Genomic DNA, 19,401 nt, shown 5'->3' with positions numbered 1-19,401 from the left:
TCAGCTAGAGAATGTACGCATTATGTGGATATTGTTTATGGCCTGGACTTATCTTGAAAGTGTGTTTGTCATCATACAGTGCTTTGTGTGCACGTCCTGGGAGTGACCAACAATAATGTACTTCAAAGAGAAAATATGTGCCTAGGGCATAATAAATGGTATAAAGGGATAAAAGGTCTGTGCTGAGACCATTCAGCAGGCTGCCTCATTCAGTTGCTTTAGGTGTGACTGGGCGATGTAGCCTCACAATTAATTGTAATAAAGATGTCTTTTCATATTTCAGATTCTCTGTGGATTTCTTTGCTGCTTTTGAATGGACTACTTATTGGTAAGATCCCTGAGAAGGAGTTTGAGGATTTTTAGTACAACAACCTTCAACAAACACCTCTCAAAATTGACTAACTGTTAATTGTTTAAAATCATGGTATCAACTCGCATACCCATGTCCACAAAAATTAATCAACAATTAATTAAGACTTTTTTTAATATAAACTTACGTTTTTGAAGTTCCAAAAGACACTGATTCCCAGCTGAACCCTGTCCTCTTAAGCTGATACACAAAGTGTGAATGCTTGGGGGAGGATTGTCTGAAAAGAAGGCTTGTCATAAAGCCTGAACACTGATATGAAGAACTCACCTCAGGCAAATGTTTTGTGGGGAGAGCGCTAATCTAGCTGAAAGAGGGACTTCAGTGCCTCTGTTTATATAAAGAGGTCTACTGTTTATTTTTCACTGTATAACTAATTTTAGATTACCTTTAACCTTGCCACTTGTTGACGGCAAGAGTGCAACAGGAACAGCCCACATTGATCAGCTTGCCCGGCATTCCAGTATATAGGCTTTTCATACCTAAAGACTGGTGCCTGAGCATTGCGACCGCCCTGCACAGTAGCAAAGGGGTTGGGCATGCTCTCCAGGTGCCCAGTGCTCGCGCCTTTAAAGAATGCTGCCTGTACACAGAGGGCGCTGCAGCAGCAGCTTTCACAAGAGGAACAAGCCCAATTCCCCTTAAAACAAAGCCCAAAAACAACTAACACCTCACAAAAAAAAGCCCAAATGACGGTCAACAGAAAAAAAATTGCTAAAAGCCTAACAAATATAACCAACAAAGAGGGAGGCATTGCGAAAGATGTACTCCCAATACAACTGTGGATTAGGAGGATGCGGAAGGGAGGAAAAGTATATTTAAATGTAATCAGCTATGATGCCGAAACTACACACAGTCAAACAGAAACAGAGCAGGAAACCAAGAAAAAATTGTCCCCCAGAGAACATACAAAGAACTGTAGTGTGATGAAACAGTACTTAGTCCCTGCTGCATGAGAGGAGGGGAAGAGAAAAAGGAGGGACAAAGAGGCAGAACTGACCACTGGCAAGCAAGGATTTTTGAATTACACTGAAGAAACCAAATCAAAAGGAGAGGTATAGCTGTAAGCCAACATAAGAAATTACAACAGGTCTCAAATGCTCGACCTAAAAAGAAAAGAAAAGAAGAAAGAAAAAAACCCACAGATTAATATGTTATGATGGCAAACCTGCAGACCAGATTCAAACACCAGGATGGACAGCTCCTTGATCTTTCGCATCTCTACCAAACAAGGCATCACACCCTTTAATAACAGAATGTTAGAGGGCCCGTTAAATATCGAGCTCAAAAACTGCAAACCATCTCTTACTGGTGCTCTTTTAGGTGTTTTGGGAAGTATCTATGTTATATCACCGTGGCTTACCAGAAGACTCGAAGTCCGGAGTTTTATACCGGACTGACCAATCAATTACTTCTGGTCTCCTAACAGTCACTCCTTCCATTTTCAGTATATTGCACATTTCCTCTATCTCAGCAACAGCCTTTTTGACATGTACACGAGGGAAGCTCTGCCCCTCATGCTTCTGGTAAAATGGCCAGTGTTTTTCATAAATGTTCGCCTAAAAGAGAATAGGACATATTAATGAAAAAGAAAAAGTCAAAAGTTCTCTCTCTAACATCTTAAATCAATGGAACTATCTTGCAAAGCATGTTTTCTAAAATGCTATTTTCTCTCTAGTCTATTAATGGTATTAATGAAAGCAAAACATAGTAAATGCAATCAAGGCTTTGTTAGCTCAAGAATGCTGACAGTAGGTTCAATAATCTCTGATTCGAATAGTCAGAATCTTAAGAAAGCAAACCTTGTTTTATCTGGAACCATGTATTCTTAGCTACATTATTATATATTCCCTCTTCTTTAGACTACAGACAATCAATATAGTTCAGGATTTTACTGGCTGCCTTAAAAAACCTTTCCCTGTTCAAAAAAAGCATTTATACTAAGTGCAATATAACCTGTGATATACAACATATATGTCAGGTAACATTCTTATATTGCTATCTCAAGGTTCTGGTGACATTTACAAACCACCCAGCTTTCAGCCATGTACATTATAAAGTCACCACCAACCGGAGAGGGCAATATTTATGGGATAAAGTATCCCCTGTAATATGACCTAATAGTGAAAGAAGGCCAACGCCCAGCTTCCTTTATATGGTCATGAAGCTCCGAGATTACTTAAAATATCCTTAAAATGTACAGCATGGAGTACTTTATTCATTATAATACATGGATACACCATAACCCTTGGGAGGGAATGGGTGACCCTAAAAAATGGGGCAGCAGGTTAGAGTCCTGGCATTGGCTCAATATTCTATGATTCTGGGCAAATCCCTTTATATCCGTGCCTAAAAAGAACCTGCCTTTGTGTAACGTAAAGAGCTCTATGCCATCGGGCCAAGTTCATGCTACATAAAACTACAAACAAGAAATTTTCACAAACCACTTAAGTCCTTGATATGGTGCTCCTTCATTTGAAAGAATAGGATATTTGCAAGCATGAAGAACACAATAAGAATCTCTAGTGAAAAATTAAACACAGTAAAAGCAGTTAGATGTTTTTTGCAAACTGTATTATTACCACAGTTTACACATGTGAAATAGTATTGGGGGTATCTTTATGAGTCACTGATTTGCATTATATGTACAGGTTTCATCTACCTATGACATTTTTCTTTTGGCTGTTCTCTTTTTTTTGTTTTCTTCCCTTCTATATGTTTGTTTACCGTTACAGTGTTGACGGCCACTGTTATAAATGCAAAAATAAAGTTCCTAAAAATGAAGATATTTGTAGCAAAAAGATATTAGAATCAGTTCAATTCAAGTTGCATTAAAAAAATTGCTGTAACTCAGAATTTGTAGAAACCCTGAAAAGTGAATCTGTCTTTCCTATATTACCTACAGCATGTAAACATAAAAATTTCCCATAAATATCTCTTGTCTGCTTTTCACTGTTTATCTAGAAAAAACTCTAGAAATGAAATGGTTCTAAATGTATATTCCAAGTAAAGGGTGGGGTTAGCAAAATTCATAAATGTTTGAAGGTAAACTGTTCTAGAAAAAGTGAATCAGAGCACAAGTACCCATCCTCTAATCTGCCCTCCTTATTTGAGTAGTTTGTTTTCCTACTTTAAAGTCTTGAGGGCAACTAACTGACTTTTGTATGTGAAGCCATTAGAGTGGTGACCGGTTTAGATTCAGAATGGCAGGATTCATGCCATTTTCAGTCTAATCACAGTTTTAGCAATTTAGTCTCGTTTAGAGTCATTACCTGTAAATGTAACTTTTGTGACTCAATCAAGAATCCTGGGGCGGTTGCTGATAATGGGCCACACCCATCCAATTTTGTAAAGATATGTGGATTCTAACTGCAAAAAGCAATTACCATCCACATTTCTTTAAGAAAACAGTGCCTTTGCTTGCCTGATGGGACGCATGTTAACATCGATGTCATCACACAAGCCAGACAGTTTTCCCAAGACATATGTCCAATTGTGCATGTGCCACTCATTGTGACTTGTAGCAAGCCTTGGCTTGCAGTAATTGCGGGTCCTTGTGGGCCACCCACTGATGACACCAAGAAGCGTCAGATTTTGAACTGTCAGGGCTGTAGTCCCGGGGGGCTGCTTGCCCTTTATTACTTAAGCTGCCTCTACCCTACCCCGCTCCCAAGTACGTCACGGGGTGTGGTCATCAAGCATTACTGACACCACTCAACCCTGTGAGGAGTTGGGAAAGGAAGAGGCTCCAGGATGCTGTCATTGCAATGGGGCATACCAGTCTGTGAGTGATCAGCCATCACTCTGGTCAGATGCTGTAAACAGATACATGGAGCATGTTTCCACTGTGCCTCATGTATCGGTTCAGAGCATTTCAGCTAGAGCGTGCTTTTCGCTCTTGAACTGGACTGTTGTACAGTAACTCCGTCTGGCTGTGCCACCGACTGCTGCTGGGACTGGACTGCCCAAGACTGCACAAACTGGATGGAGGAGAAGACTTTCCTGCCCTCATCTTCACCCAGGAAAGTGTACAATTTAAAACTGACAGGGAAGCAGGCCACTTTCGGGCCCTATATCCATGCCCTTAACCTTAAAGTTTTAAACATTCAATGTTCAGAAATCGTGCATGGTTTTTGCCAGTAAAGACTTGGCTGGCAACAACACTGAAGAACTTCTGGACAGTGAATACTAATTACATTAAAGCAATCCTTAGCGTTTTAGAGCCTGGCATTTACATTTCATGCATTTATCTTGCATTCCGTAGGAGTTTTATATTTAAAAGATCTTGTGTTTCTGTATTTTTTGTGTGTTGAATATTACTCTTGACTAATGCTTGCTTGTAACTGAGTAGCCAGTGTTTATGACGGTGCAACCCGTGATTGAGAAGTTTTGGGTGTCCCAAAATCACTCTTAAATAGTGCATACCTCAAACTGAATAGCTTCCAGCTGTTCATAATTGACTAGAAATCAGAGCTCTGTAGCTGAGGCTGAAGGCCTCACAGTGCCTGCCAGTGGGTGAAAAATGTGTTTAGGATACAAGCCATTCAATCCTTGGCCTCTGTGTAGAGCACACAGGGCAATGGTCAGGTATTCCAGTAGCGATTGTGAATCATTGCAAATGTGTCAGATCTGCACGCAGTGCAAGACACTGGGCGAGAACACACTTTTAAGATTCTGAAGTTGTCACAGTGTACAATCTGCACACTACAGTAGCCGTTTAGCATATTTAATTTAATAAGTTGGGATACAGTATACAATGTGTATACATATAAAACACCTTGCTTTGTCACTAAATTCTTTATTAAAAATAGCTATAAAATGCACCATTTGGTACTCTATTTTCAAACTACTCCCAGGGGAAGAAACCCGCAAAGCCCCCCTTTAGTCACTCAGGCTCACTCGCTTCGCTCACTTGCTACTTTAAACTCATCCACAACTTTTATGCCTCACCATTTTCAAAAATTAGCAGCTGCCACTGCAAGAATCTGAGGCTGGCATGCCCTCATGCCCCTACATTAGGCATACCTGTAGCAGTCACCAAAAGGCCAACTGGGTTATAAGACTTATAATCAGGTGGCTTGCATTACCTGGTCTGATCTGGCCACCATATGAGCTTTTCAATAAAGCAGACACAAAAAGATACTTGTTCTCGCTAAGACTTAACGTAGAGAGTGAAAGAATAAGATCTTTAGCCAATCTGATTGCCTAGTTTGAGCCTCAGGGGATCTTGGACTCTACTAAAAATGTGAGGCTCGAGGGTGTAGGCGCTATACTAGTTGGGACGGGAAGAATGATTGCGTATGCCTGTCTCTACAGACATAACTTCTCCATGTTCGATCCTTTAAAGTGGCAGTATAGCATGTAATGATGGGGGGCATGAAGACTGGTCTTGTTGAATAAAGAAACCTGAGATGGAAGTGTAGACAACAGAGAGTTTGTAGGCCAGCTAACATGTGATATCAGAAACGTCTGGAAACATGGCTCCTGCAACTATGCAGAGCTACAAGAGGAGAGTCTCAAGGCCTAAGGATTGAAGACTGCACAATTTTATGTCAGGATTGGAGGTGAGGATTATTGCTTTCTCTCTTTCCTTTATTTGGAAGAGCAGCTTCCTTTAAAGGTTACAAGTACTACATTTCCCAGGAACCCTTGGGAAAAGTTAGTTTAGGAACAACATGGTAGCAACCAATCAGGACAGTACAACAATGTCCGATCAGGGGGCTCATGGCCCCAACATAGTCCCCTCTCAATGGCCCTTCGCTCTCATTCTTCACTGCTATGCAGCCGAGATAAGTACCCTTCAGTTTGTCTTACTGTTAGTGCTTAATTTGCTGATGTTGTGCTTATATTTTGGTGCTTGTCATTTTATTGTGCCAATAATTGTTACCTTGATGCACGCATGTCACCGCGTCGTGTTCTTATTGCGGCATTGTTTGCTCAATCACCTCTTTTCCATATTCACCATCTTAAGCGTTCCCTGCTCCTATGAGGCTATGCTGGTGTTTGGCTCGCAGCGTTGACCTCTCACCACCAGGGGACGTGGGAGGCAACGTGGAGTGCAGCACGATGATTTCAATTCTTCAGAGAGTCTCTCTGGGAATTCCTGTCAGCGCGCTCATTCCCCTACGAGCAGCTAGTCTGAGGAAAGACGTCCTGCTGGGTCTGTATGTGATTGCGCCGGTTCTCCAGCTGATTAAATTATGCACGGAGCATTTCCTTAGGGCTTGTAACGGACGGCTACCATCCGACAGCTTGAAGAAATCAACCTTCAGTAGGAACAACTACAAAAGTAACTTAGATTTTGTGATCGCTTCCATACCCCTTTGGCCGCATCTTGTAGACCTTGAAGTAATGGAGAGGATCGAAAGCGATCATTTTCCCTTAAACTTGACTTTAGATGCTTCACTGTTTAACGATATAGTCCAACCATTCCCACTTGAGGAAAGTGGTGGTGATAATATCGAGATCCATATTAGTAACAATAGGAGATCACTTAAATGGCCATTTATATTGCATCACAGTGACATCCTCAGTGAAATATATTCACTTTTCGCTGGGACTTTTGGACCCTACTTAGGTCTAACGCTCGAGGAGGAAACTAAAACCTCCTTTTTGACAATACATCAGAAAATTTTTGTCGACCTAAAATTACTAGTTACCAAAATGCCCAAAAAAAACCCAGCAAAAGATCCAGAATCTGTCCCACAGTAAGCCATGGTATGATAGATCCTGTAGAGAGTCAAAGAGGGAATTATTAATTGCGATCAAGTCTAAGTCGCCATTAGATGTACAAAAAGCAAGGAACAACTACAAGTCTGTTCAAAGGGCCTCAAAAATAGCATGGGAGGAAGATAAATGGGCCGAACTGCTGCTAGCCGCCAGATCGCGTGATAATGTGGCCTTCTGGAGGCTAGTAGCAAATGGGAACCATGTAGGTAGGGTGGCTAAGGATATTTTTCTGGACGAGCAAACTTGGGTTACCCATTTTACAAATTTATATAAAAAATACGATGATCCCCATATGGATACGAATGCAGCAAGCTACGAAACTCCAGCAGATTACCTTGTTTTTACTCTAGGGGAAACAGAGTTGGCAATAAGCCAAATAAAATCCGGCAAAGCCCCAGGTCTTGACAAGATTCCGGGGGACTTATACAAGCACGATTTAAAAATATGGGCACCATATATTAATTATTTGTGCAATAAATTATCCCGTACTTTAGAATTCCCTGAAAGTTGGAAGGGAGCTGAAATTGTTTTAATTTTTAAAAAAGGAGATAGGATGGACCCCCTGCAACTACCGGCTAATCAGCTTAATGGACATCCTCCAGAAAATCTACTCACGACACATTTTATTACGTGTGAGTAATTGGTTGGAGGAAAATACAATTTTAACTAAATTCCAAGCTGGGTTTAGATCAAAAGTCAGTACAATAGACCAGATCTTCAGATTTTGCTGCCTTTACTGGAAGTACGTAAAGATCAAAAGGGCCCGTTTATATGTTGCTTTTGTTGATCTAAGGGCAGCATTCGATTTAGTGCCACACAATCTTTTGTGGAAAACCCTGAGTGCAGCAGGTATGCCAAATAATCTAGTAGTTCAGATTAAAGAGTTACATGAAGGGAACTTTGCGAGAATTAGATGGGGCCCAAATGGCGAACGTGGAGTTCGCAAAGGCTGTGTTTTGGCCCCTACGCTCTTTTCCCTTTTTGTGAACGATATCCCCTCATACCTAGAGGGATGTAAAAACGACTCTCCTAAACTGAACGGCAAAAGGGTAACATCCCTACTATTTGCTGACGATACCATCTTGATTTCTCAAACAAAAAATGGCCTACAAACACTATTGGACACTTTCAGTGATTATTGCAGCCAAAAGGGGTTGGAGATTAATGGGAAAAAGACAAAATGTATGGCCCTAAATCCGATCAAACCAGATAAGGGCTGCTTAACATTGAAAGGAGTAAAGTTGAAATCGGTGCCCCATTTCTCATATTTAGGGGTGACACTAGATTCCAACTTCACTTGGGAAGCCCAAATGGAAAAAAGCAAACTGATATTTGCCCAGAATGTTAAACCAATTATCAGGGAGCAAAGCCTGAGCACTAGTAAAGCGGTGTCTCCAGTGATGGAACTATTCAAATTTAAAGTCCAATCATTAGTCCTTTATGGTGCAGAATTATGGGGGCCTGGGTCTAAGGAGACCTTCAGTGTCCTAGATAACAACTTTATGCGAAGTCTGGTAAGGGTCCCGAGAGGCACCCCACTAGTACCTTTGCAACTGGACCTAAACTTCAAAAGAACTGATCACCAAGTCCTTATCCGACCTTTAATGCTATGGGTTAGATTATGGCATGTTCCCGAACTCCAAGACTATAGAGACGGGTTAAAAGAAATCATGGCACTTGACAGCCAGAAAGGTATCCCATGGCTTAGGCACGTTAAGGCTTGGTTCAGCAATACAGGTCTGAAACATTTCTGGGAGAACCCCAAGCTGTTACTCCTCAACCCCAAGTTAATTTTAAAAAGGGCCTTTTGGACCTTTATAGTAAATACGACTGCAAGCATCACAACCAGTGGGACCTTAGTTTCAAAATTCTTAAATTTTAAGGATGAACCACTTTATGAAACCTTTATGGATGAAATAGAGCCCCCACTTGCCAAAACATTATTTTTAAAACTTAGATATGGAAACCTTTTAATAAAATCAACCTTGGCACGTTGGGCTAGGAATTGCGATTCATCGTCCATAGTATTGGACGAAATTTGCTCCGTGTGTGAACATAACCAGATAGAAAATGAGCAACATATCCTCCTTTTCTGCCCCTTGTACGCCCAGGCCAGAAAAAGATGGATAAAACCAATATGTCTATTGTTAGGCCTGAGGTCATGTTCACAGGCTCTGAGAATCCTAACAACAAATACATCGCAACAGATAATATTTAGTGTCAGTAGATTTTTACTTTCTATTTTCTACCAGAGGAAAAAAATGGGGCATCAATTGTAATTGAGTTTTCTTTCCTTCATGGGCCTGAATTGATTTGTTTTTTGGAACTAGTGTGGTGGTCCATCCTGTGATTTTATGATTGTATTGTTGCGCTCCAATTGTCTTCCAACATGAATTGCACTGTCCTAACTAATGATTTTAATATTTTAAGCGGAATGTTCATTTTCTTATTCACTGAACTGTAATCCATGTATTGTTCTTTTATGGCATCAAGCCGAAATAAAGACTTTGAATGAATGATTGCGCAGCTCACCTAGCAGCCGATCGATTTGAATCACAATTAACACTCTGCTGCCCAGTTTTGAGTTGGCAGCAGAGTATGTACCATTGTTTTTCATATGCCCTGAATTGGGTCTGTATTATTGAGTCCTAGAGGCCTGTGGAGACACTGCCCAGACCGGCTCCCTAGTGACAGGGATAATTTTCTTATAAAAATTGGTTGTACACCAGCATGAGTGTCCTAGGGGCTAGAAACCCCTCCTAAAATTGTAAGATGCTCACACTAAGAACAGGCTGACACCCAGCCCTGATAAATATACTGCCTACCTTAACCTTAACCTTATTGTTACCCAGACACCCATAATTGGTCCTGTTTACAACATGGAGTATCAAGAGGACTACAAGGGCATGGAGGACCCTCTTGCTGACCTCCCTTGGGGTGAGTTTTTATGAGGCAGTAGACACCTGCCTTTGAGAGGCTAAAGCCCCAATCCACCACACCTCCCCCCCTCGACCCCGAAGGGACCACAGCAAGGGGAACCAGTCCCTCTACACTCAAACGGTAGCGCGAGTCAGGTTGGGTTTAGATGCCTTTGCAAGGCTTACGCAGGCTTTCCTAGACAGTCAACCTGTCCTGCCAGCAGGAAATTTCCCTACTCCACCACCGGTTGAACCCAACCCTGATATAAATGCTGCAGAGGACTCAGATGAGGAGCAGGGCCCATCCAGGCCATGGCTTCCATCTCACCCTTCCCAGACAACGCATCAGACATGCTTGACCCTGATAATATCATACACCCATGATCCTCCATATGGGCCAAGCTGACAAGGTTGCTAATTATGGGGGGGTCTCATTCATAGGCCGCTGGAGAAGGAGGCATGTAATTACCTCCGGGCGGAGTGTCCCTACCCATCCCTCGAGGGGAAGGTGGCACTTACCCCACAGAGATTTACCCTCGCATGGCCACTTTCTTGCATAAATTCATCAGGGACCCTAAGAAGGGTACTGATAGGTTATGGCTCCTAGATGCCTTAGGCCCTATGACAAAAATCTCAGATATGGCTGATGAGGCCAAGGTTTCAAGCTCCATAATTTCTCGAGACACATTGTCAGGGTGGGTCCAGAGAGCCATAATTTTTTGGGGCAACGCTAAATACGCCCTTTGCACCAAGCGCTGCTGCTCCCACCTCATTAAAATCACCCCAAAATTGGGGGACCTGGAGGATTCAGAGGCTGGCGCCATAACACAAGGGGGTTGTCTTTGGGAGCCTTTCGTAAAAGAATTAGGAAAACTTGTCAATACTTTCACGTCACTTGAAAAGGCCCAAACAACCATGAAAAGGGTGTTCCCTCATGTTTTTCACGGGGCCGGTCGAGGTAGGGACGCTAGCCACACTAGAACTCCCAAACGGGGCAAGGCTCCAGACATGGCCAGTATCAGGATCAGTCCTGATTTAGGAATTTCTACCCCACAAGAGGAAGTCATGGCAAGGGCATAGTTTTCCGAGGAGCACCGCCTTCCACAAGTCCGGGTGAGTGTCTTCCCTTCTTCCCAACTAAAAATGTGGGGGGGGGGGAGCTGGTGAATTTTTTTCCAGTCTTAGGTTTCCCCATCGCAAGATGCGTGGGTACTTCAGACAGTGCAGGGCTGCCACATAGAATATTTTGGGGACCCCTCCCAGCAGACCAGGCCCCATCCCCTTCAGTTTTCCTTCCAAGGCGTCCCCCTGATAGACTAGGAAGTTTCAACCCTCCTCAACAAGGGTGCTGTCTCCATTTCTTCACCACACCCCAGGGGGTTCATCAGCGACATATTTTTGGTTGACAAGACCGACGGGGCCAGAGGCCGGTTAAAAATGTGATTGAATTCAACGAGTGGCTGGTTTACTGCCATTTCAAAATGGAGAGTATTCACCTCCCCAGAGATGTCTTAAGTACTCTGGATTGGATGGTGTATATAGACCTCAAAGACGCCTACATAGTGATCCTGATTTTTCCGCCACACCGGCGGTTTCTCCAGTTCATCTGGCGCCACCAGACTTACGGGTTTACAGCTCTTCCATTCGGCCTGTCCTAAGATCCTTGGTGATCACCAAGGTCCTCAAGCCGGTGGTGGAGTTCCTGAGCGCTCGAGGCATAAGGATGATTGTGTATCTGGACGACCTGCTCCTAATGGGTACTTGCCCTCTCCAGCTGTCGTCCTACCTCTAAATGGCAGTGAACCTTCTTCAGAGCTTATGCTTTGTGCTCAAAGAGACAAAGTCCCTTTTAAAGCCCTCTCAGTCTGTGACCTTTTTGGGGTTTGTAATAGACTCCCTCTCTTCTACTCTAAGCCTTCCTTCCATGAAAATGACGAAGATCCGGCACGAGCTAAGACGCACCCTTTCCAGAAACAGGTGTCTCTCCACCAATTTGCTCGGGTGGTGGGCCTCCTATCTGCATCTATTCAGGCCATCTTCCCGTGGCCGCTCCACTATTGGGCCCTGCAGCACCTGAAGGCATACTACCTTCACAAGGGGTATCCTTACTCACACAAGGATTCCCTGTTCAGAGAAACGCAAGAGGAGACCCAGTGGTGGTTGGACCACAAGGAGGCCTGGAATGGCCGCGCAATTTTAGGTTCGGCTCCGGATCAGACCAGCAGGTCAGGCTGGGGTGGCAGGTGCAGCAACCTCTCTAAGGGAGGATTGTGGTCTCCCAAAGAACAGAGAACAGACGTTGCATATCAATTGTTTGGAACTTCTGGCAGGCTCCTTTGCCGTCCGTTGCTGTACGAGAGTCTCGGTTACGTCATGCATCCTTCTCAAGATAGACAACATTTCGGCAGTCTGATATATAAATCATTTGGGAGGCACCAGATCCAGAGCTCTTTTGGACTTAGCTGCGAGTTTCTGGCTGTACTGCAGGGACAGCCAAGTTTCGTTCATGATGAAATACTTGCCAGGATGAGAGACCCAGGAGGCGGACTTTCAGTCCTGCAATTTCAGAGATTTTAGCCTCTAGAAGCTCGAACCAAACATCTTTGTGATGTGGAACGAACGCTGGGGTCCTTTCTCTGTGGACTTGTTTGCCTTGAGACTGGACCATCAACTTCGCCGCTTCTTCAGATGGAGGCTGGTCCTTACGGCAGTGGCCACAGATGCCTTCCTCCAGGACTGGAGCTCAGAGAAGGGGTACGCCTTTCCTTTTTTCTTAGTGATCACGAGAACAGCTCAGGTCTGATGACAGCGGGCGGATTTAGTCATGATCACCCCCTCTTGGAGGTCGCAAGTCTGGTTTCCAGTTCTTCTGGAACTTTCCTATGGTTCTCCAATCCTACTCCCCCAGTTTCTGACCCTCCTCTTGAGTCCCGTCAGGGCTCCACACCCTCTGGTGCAAGCAAAATCGCTGTGGCTCATTGCGTGGCAGATTTCAGAGGACGTTGGGAGGTCCCAGGCCTTTCGCAGAAGGCTGAAACCTTCATGTCCAAGGCTTGGGCAGACAGCACTGTCAAGAGGTACAGATCTGTTTGGGGCAGATGGTCCTGTCGGTGTATGAGGTGGGGTCTTGTACCCCTGGTCACAGATGTAGTTCATGTTCTGAATTTCTTGGCACAACTAGCTTCCAATGGCATGGCTTACAGGTCGATAAACTATTTCAGTCAGCCATCTCTTCTGGGCATATGCAGATTAACAGACTGTTGACCCAGTTCCTGAGGCGGAAAGCCGGGAGCTGGAGGTACGAGTGTTGAGAAATACTTGTTTTTAAAAATACAAAAGCTTACTTTTATAATTGTGTGGTGTCACTTAACGTGCTGTTTTTAAACTGCACCAACGCCAGGACTTGATGGAAATTAGCGCACAGCTGCTCTAAACGCTGTTGACGCTCCTCATCAGCCCCAGCGGCCGCCATCAGACGAGGCGTGCACGCTGACCACGCCCACTTAGGCCACGCCCCCTCGATCGCACTATATAAACGCTGAGATCCAGCGCACCGGCAGACTGTTGACCCAGTTCCTGAGGCGGAAAGCCGGGAGCTGGAGGTACGAGTGTTGAGAAATACTTGTTTTTAAAAATACAAAAGCTTACTTTTATAAGTGTGTGGTGTCACTTAACGTGCTGTTTTTAAACTGCACCAACGCCAGGACTTGATGGAAATTAGCGCACAGCTGCTCTAAACGCTGTTGACGCTCCTCATCAGCCCCAGCGGCCGCCATCAGACGAGGCGTGCACGCTGACCACGCCCACTTAGGCCACACCCCCCCCCCGCTGGTCAAATATGTGCATCTACAGGAAGCGCAGCGGACGAGCGCAGCGGGAGCGCCGTTTGCGCGCCGAAGGCGCGCCTAAGGCAAGCCCGTCTGCGCCCGTCCGCGACCAGCCGGGACCCGGGGCCATGACCCCTGGCTCCTGCCCTATTCAGAGCAGAACCTACAGCTCGACGACCCTACATAGCATAGGCAGGACTATCACCCCCCAGTGCCCTCATATCTTTAAGCCTACAGAGCTACCTGCCCGATGTTCAGGGTGCAAACACTCTTTCTACGAAACCCCCTCGACTACGGCTCAAACGTACCGTATGTACGCGCTCAACTGCCGCTCCCTACCTAAACACAGCACACAGATCTCCATGCTGTTGGAGGAGGAAAGAGCAGACGCGGTATTTCTAACAGAAACGTGGCTTACTGCCCACTCCGAGCCAGACGTGGTAAAAGCCTTACCCGTAGGATACTACATCCTCAGAGCTGATAGACCGCTAGGGAGAGGCGGAGGTGTGGCGATCATCTTAAAAGACCAGTACCGATGCCGTTTTACAGCAGGAACCATCCCTAAGTGCGAGAGTGCAGAATTCTGCATAGAGTTCCATGCTAACAGCACTTTTTCTGGCACCCTAATCTACCGCCCCCCAGAGCCTGCAAAAGAATTTCACAGGTCTCTTCCAGAAATTACAGCGCAAAGAATCCTTTCCTCAGCCAACCATACAATTCTGGGTGATTTCAACCTTCATTTTAACTCCCCCTCTGACCACATTGCCCAAGAACTACAAGAGGACCTGGAAGCTCTTCAACTGCTCCAACTGGTTGCTGCCCCGACCCATGATAAAGGGAATTTACTTGACCCTATATTCAGCAATTGTCTGAATCTAACTGTGGATCCACCCATCCCCCTCCCATGGTCAGACCATTTCTTAATTCCTTTTTCCTGGGAAAAACACAAGACCTCCCAGCCACCTCCCCAAACCACCACTAGGAGGAACTGGTCAAAACTCCCACTAGAGCTCTGGATGAACAACCTAGACTCCACTCGCCCACTACCCTGTCCAGACCCTAACGTGGCAAACACCCACTATGAGAGCTGGATCACTCATTCGCTAGACGCGATCCTTCCGCATCGTAGATCCTCCGCGAAGAGAGTACAGAAATCCGCTCCCTGGTTCTCTGACTCTCTAAAACAATTAAAACGCATTTGCAGACAACGAGAGAGAGCATGGCGCTTAGACTTCCTCCCAGACAAGAAGGCTGCCTACAAAGAGGCGATCAGAACCTACAAAGAAGCAATCAGGTCAGCCCAGGCAACCCACTACTCCGAGAAAATACTAGAAGCAAAATCCAAGCCAAAAGAAATCTTTCATATTATAAAACAGTGCTCTCATGTCAATACGGCCCCCACACCTACTAAAACCCAGGCCCAATGCAACGAGCTCGCGGAATTCTTCTACGAAAAGGTTCAAAAAATTTACTCTACTTTCCCTATTGAGCAACTCACCTCCCCCTAGACCACTCCTTCGTCCAGACCAGCCCTCCCTTGAGCACTTCCATCCTCTGGACCTGGACACTTTAAGCAAGGTGGCTCAACAAGTCAAGTCAGGCTCCCCCTGTGATCCTGCCCCCCCAGAGATCCTTATGCGAGCCAGCAAAACCACCCAGCCCGCAATTCTAGACCTCCTCAACACCTCCATATCTGCTTGTTCAGTCCCCATGGCTTGGAAACAGGCCATGGTGCGGGCACTGTTAAAAAAAACCAGCCTAGACCCAGACGACCACTCCAGTTACCGCCCCATTTCACTTCTCCCATGGGTGAGCAAGGTACTGGAGAAACACATAAACGCGCAGCTGGTCCAGTTCCTGGAGGACCACTCTCTACTACATACTTCCCAGACAGGCTTTAGACCAAAACATGGTACTGAAACCGCCTTGTTAGCAGTCACCGAAGAAACTAGAAGGATACTAGACCAGGGAGGATCGGTGGCAGTGATCCTCCTTGACCTAAGTGCCGCCTTCGATACGGTCAGCTATACCACCTTGCTAGACCGTCTCCACAACATCGGAGTTTCAGGTGACGCTTTAAGGTGGTTCGAGTCCTTTCTGTCTGGGAGGTCGTTTCAGATCTTTGATGGAAAGACGGTGTCCTCCAGGAAACTCTTGAGCTGCGGAGTGCCACAGGGCTCTTCCCTGAGCCCTGTATTGTTCAACGTCTACATGAGGCCGCTGGCGGGTGTTGTCGAACCATATGGCATTAAAATCGTGTCATATGCCGACGACACCCAGCTTGTGGTCTCGCTGGCAACGGAGAACAGTACTCACTCCCCAGCAGACCTGTTAAACTGCCTAGTGGACGTGAAGGGCTGGATGACCAACTCCTCCCTTAAGCTGAATGGAGAAAAGACGGAGCTCATGCTCCTGGGCCCAACCTCTCCTATGTCTTTCACCTCCCTATGGCCCAGTGCTCTGGGTCCCCCGCCCACTCACAAAGAAAGTGTCAAAAGCCTGGGAGTATGGCTAGATGATAAACTTTCCTTTTCCACCCAGGCCAAAAAACTGTCCGCCACCTGTTTTGGCCTACTCAGAATTCTGAGGAAGGTGCTCCCGTTACTTCCCCTAGAGGCCAAAAAGGTGGCAGTCCAAGGTCTGATTCAATCTCGCCTGGACTCAAATAATGCTTTATACCTAGGGGCCCCGGAGATGACCCTCAGGAAACTGCAAATTGTTCAGAACTGTGCAGCACGCACTTTGCTGAAAATTCCACGGACCCAGTCGGCCAGATCTGCTCTGAAGAGCCTCCACTGGCTGCCAGTGAAGCAGAGAGTGTCCTTCAAGGCGCTATGCCTGGCACATCGCACCTTTTGGAAGACGGGACCTGCCATAAACACTGGCCTGGTCACCCCCTACCACCCTAAAAGGAACCTTCGGTCTTCAGAGGCTTTCCTGGCCGTTGTGCCTAGGGTGAAGCGAGCTAGATCTGGAGGCAGGATGTTTTCCTTGAACACCGCTAGGCTATGGAATGCTCTTCCCATCACACTCCGCTCCAACCCTGACCTACTTGCATTCCGGAAAAACTTAAAAACACTGTTGTTTGCTCAATCCTATATACCTTAAGCTCCTTCAGTCACTTTCCCTCTACCCAGCGCTTGGACGCCTGCGGGCAGCAATCGCGCTCAATAAAAACTGCTACAATACAATACAATACAATTAATAACACAACTGTGGGTGAACACCGGATGGTTTGCAGGTTATTATGTGGTATTTGGCTCTCTTTACCTCCAGAGCCTCGTTACTCCACACTTTGGGACATAAACCAAATGCTTAACTTGTTTCCGTCCTGGCAGCCGAACCGTTTTCTCTCCAGGAAAGGGTTATTCGCTAAGTTGGCTATGCTCCTTTGTCTCATCTCCTACCAGCATATCTCCGATGTCAAAGCTTTAGACATCACAAGTAGGATGTTAACCACTGATGGAGTGAAAATCACTTTCAACAGAAGAATAAATTGTCACACTAGGGTTATTTCCTACCCAGAATTTTCAGACTATCCAAAACTGTGTGTTGTCAGATGCCTCAAGGTTTATGAAGAAATTATGAGGTGTTTCGTCCCCCAGGGAAAAGCCAGCTTCTCATTGCACTCCGTAAGAGTTTTAAGGTTGTATCGTCTCCTGCCATTGCTAGGTGGGTCAGATGGGTGATGCAGGCTGGTGATGCAGGAGGAGGCAGGCATAAGCCTATGGTACTTTGGAGCACATTCGGCATAAGGGGGAATGGCATTTGGCTTGGGTGCTCGTTTGGAGGATATTCTCAACGCTGCCGATTGGTCTTTAGACTCCAACTTAAAAAAGTCCTATTTCAAGACAGTGCTGTACATGGCTTACGTTGTAAGGAGCAAGCTTTGAACTACCATAATCCTTGCCTCTAGTCCTGACATAGAATGAAAAATGTCCTAGCTACCTTAACGGAAAGTTTAAATTCTATTAAGGACTTGGAGGCGAGGATTATCCCACCCTAGGGTTCCAAAGAAGGACATCCCTCCCCGTATTTAAGTAAGTAATCTTGCTTGTCTATAGGGGCTTGGTGGGACAAGTTTGTTCTATTGAGCACTAACTACTTTTACTGCTTGCTGTCGCAGGTTTTGTAATTTGTGCTCAGATGGTATTATGTTCTCTGTCTTTGTAGGTTCTGACGCAAACAAACAGGATGCATGAAGGTGATCCGAGGGCTGACTTCGCACAACGAAAGAGGGTGAAGGGCCAGTGAGAGAGGACTATGTTGGGGCTATGACATCATGATTGGATAGTGGTTATTGTCCTGATATGTTGTTACCATGTTTCTCCTAACCTACCTTTTACCAAGGGTTCATGGGAAATGTAGTTTTTATTACCTTGAAAGTGAGCTGCTATTCGAAATAAAGTGAAGAAAGAAGGCATAATCCGAGTCCTTGATAGAATCGAAATTTTCCGTTACAGTAACTAGGTAATTTTTCATTCTTGGTGACAGAAAACAATGGACTGGGTGAGTATTCTTTCCACTTGGGGACATAGTAGGTGGATTGCGTGCTTTGTTAAGGAAGATGTGCCATGGCTGGGCTAGCTCATAGGACTATTGAACAGAGAAAAAAGGAGTCAATTATGACACCTAGAGCAAAAGCCTGGAGACTGGAAGAAATAAACTGCCTATGAAAGCCGTATGAATGGAGTATAAGAGCTGTAAGATAGTCTTGTCTTTTAAGCATATATTCTTTACCAGCAATAGGAAAATAAGGACAAGAGAACACAAAAGAAATCTGTGCTTTGAGTTCGGACTGAGAGGGTGTGTTGAATTGAAAATGTAGCATTGAACTTAATAATCTAAAATATGCTAGACGAAATGCAATACCTTTAGCCTGGCAATATCATTACTGTACCAAGAAGAAGCTGAATAATTATCAGGCTATTAGTTAGGCCTAGGTGATGGGTTTAGGTGGAAACCTCGCACTGGAAAAGCCAAAAGGTCTTGCCAATGCAAGAGCTATTGGCTTTGCCAATCTGTTTTAACCATGTTGTACACCAGCGTGGCTGCTGTTCAGCATGGCTAAAAGCTAGTGGTATAGAGGAGAGTTGTGTGCAGTGTCATGAACGGGAATGACAAAAGAGCAGAATAGAGTGTTGTAGTGTGGAGTGGCAGAGAGTGTTATGTATTGGAGTGGCATAGTGTGGAGTTGAGTAGAGTGGCATACACTCAAGTAACAGAGTAGAGTGGACTGGTGTAGAGTGCACGGGCATAAAGTGTTTCAGAGTATAGTGGCGTAGAGCCTAGTGGCATTGAATTTAGCGGTATATAGTGCTCTGTTGTATAATGCAGTGGCATAGTGTAGAAGTGGCGCAAAGTAGAGGGTAGCAGAGTAGAGTGGCGCACAGCAGGGCTTACCAGTCAAAAATAATTCCCTTTGCAAACCACTATATTATTATTAATTGAACATCCATACACCCTATCAAAACACATTCCTATTCCCAACCTTAACTGAGCCAGAGGTTGCATGAACAATTCAATCTCAATAATTTTTTAAAAAAAATATTCAATCCCT

The 19,401-nt window shown here is 45.0% G+C and overlaps 1 protein-coding gene across 1 annotated transcript in view; it reads right to left on the bottom strand.

Annotated features, from left to right (window-relative positions):
- Nucleotides 1-19,401, bottom strand: part of LOC147733659 (glycine amidinotransferase, mitochondrial-like) — a 102,533-nt gene that overhangs the window by 68,298 nt on the left and 14,834 nt on the right. Inside the window, exon 2 of the mRNA XM_086959003.1 lies at nt 1,731-1,926. Within this exon, the coding sequence (XP_086815129.1) occupies nt 1,731-1,827 (97 nt within the window). The 5' untranslated portion in view covers nt 1,828-1,926. The remainder of the gene's footprint in view (nt 1-1,730; nt 1,927-19,401) is intronic.

The sequence above is a fragment of the Lissotriton vulgaris genome, chromosome 2_1 (assembly GCF_964263255.1).
Source record: "Lissotriton vulgaris chromosome 2_1, aLisVul1.2, whole genome shotgun sequence".
NCBI lineage: Eukaryota > Metazoa > Chordata > Amphibia > Caudata > Salamandridae > Lissotriton > Lissotriton vulgaris.
Note: the sequence above shows the minus strand (reverse complement) of the source record. Positions and strands in the feature narration are given on the sequence as shown.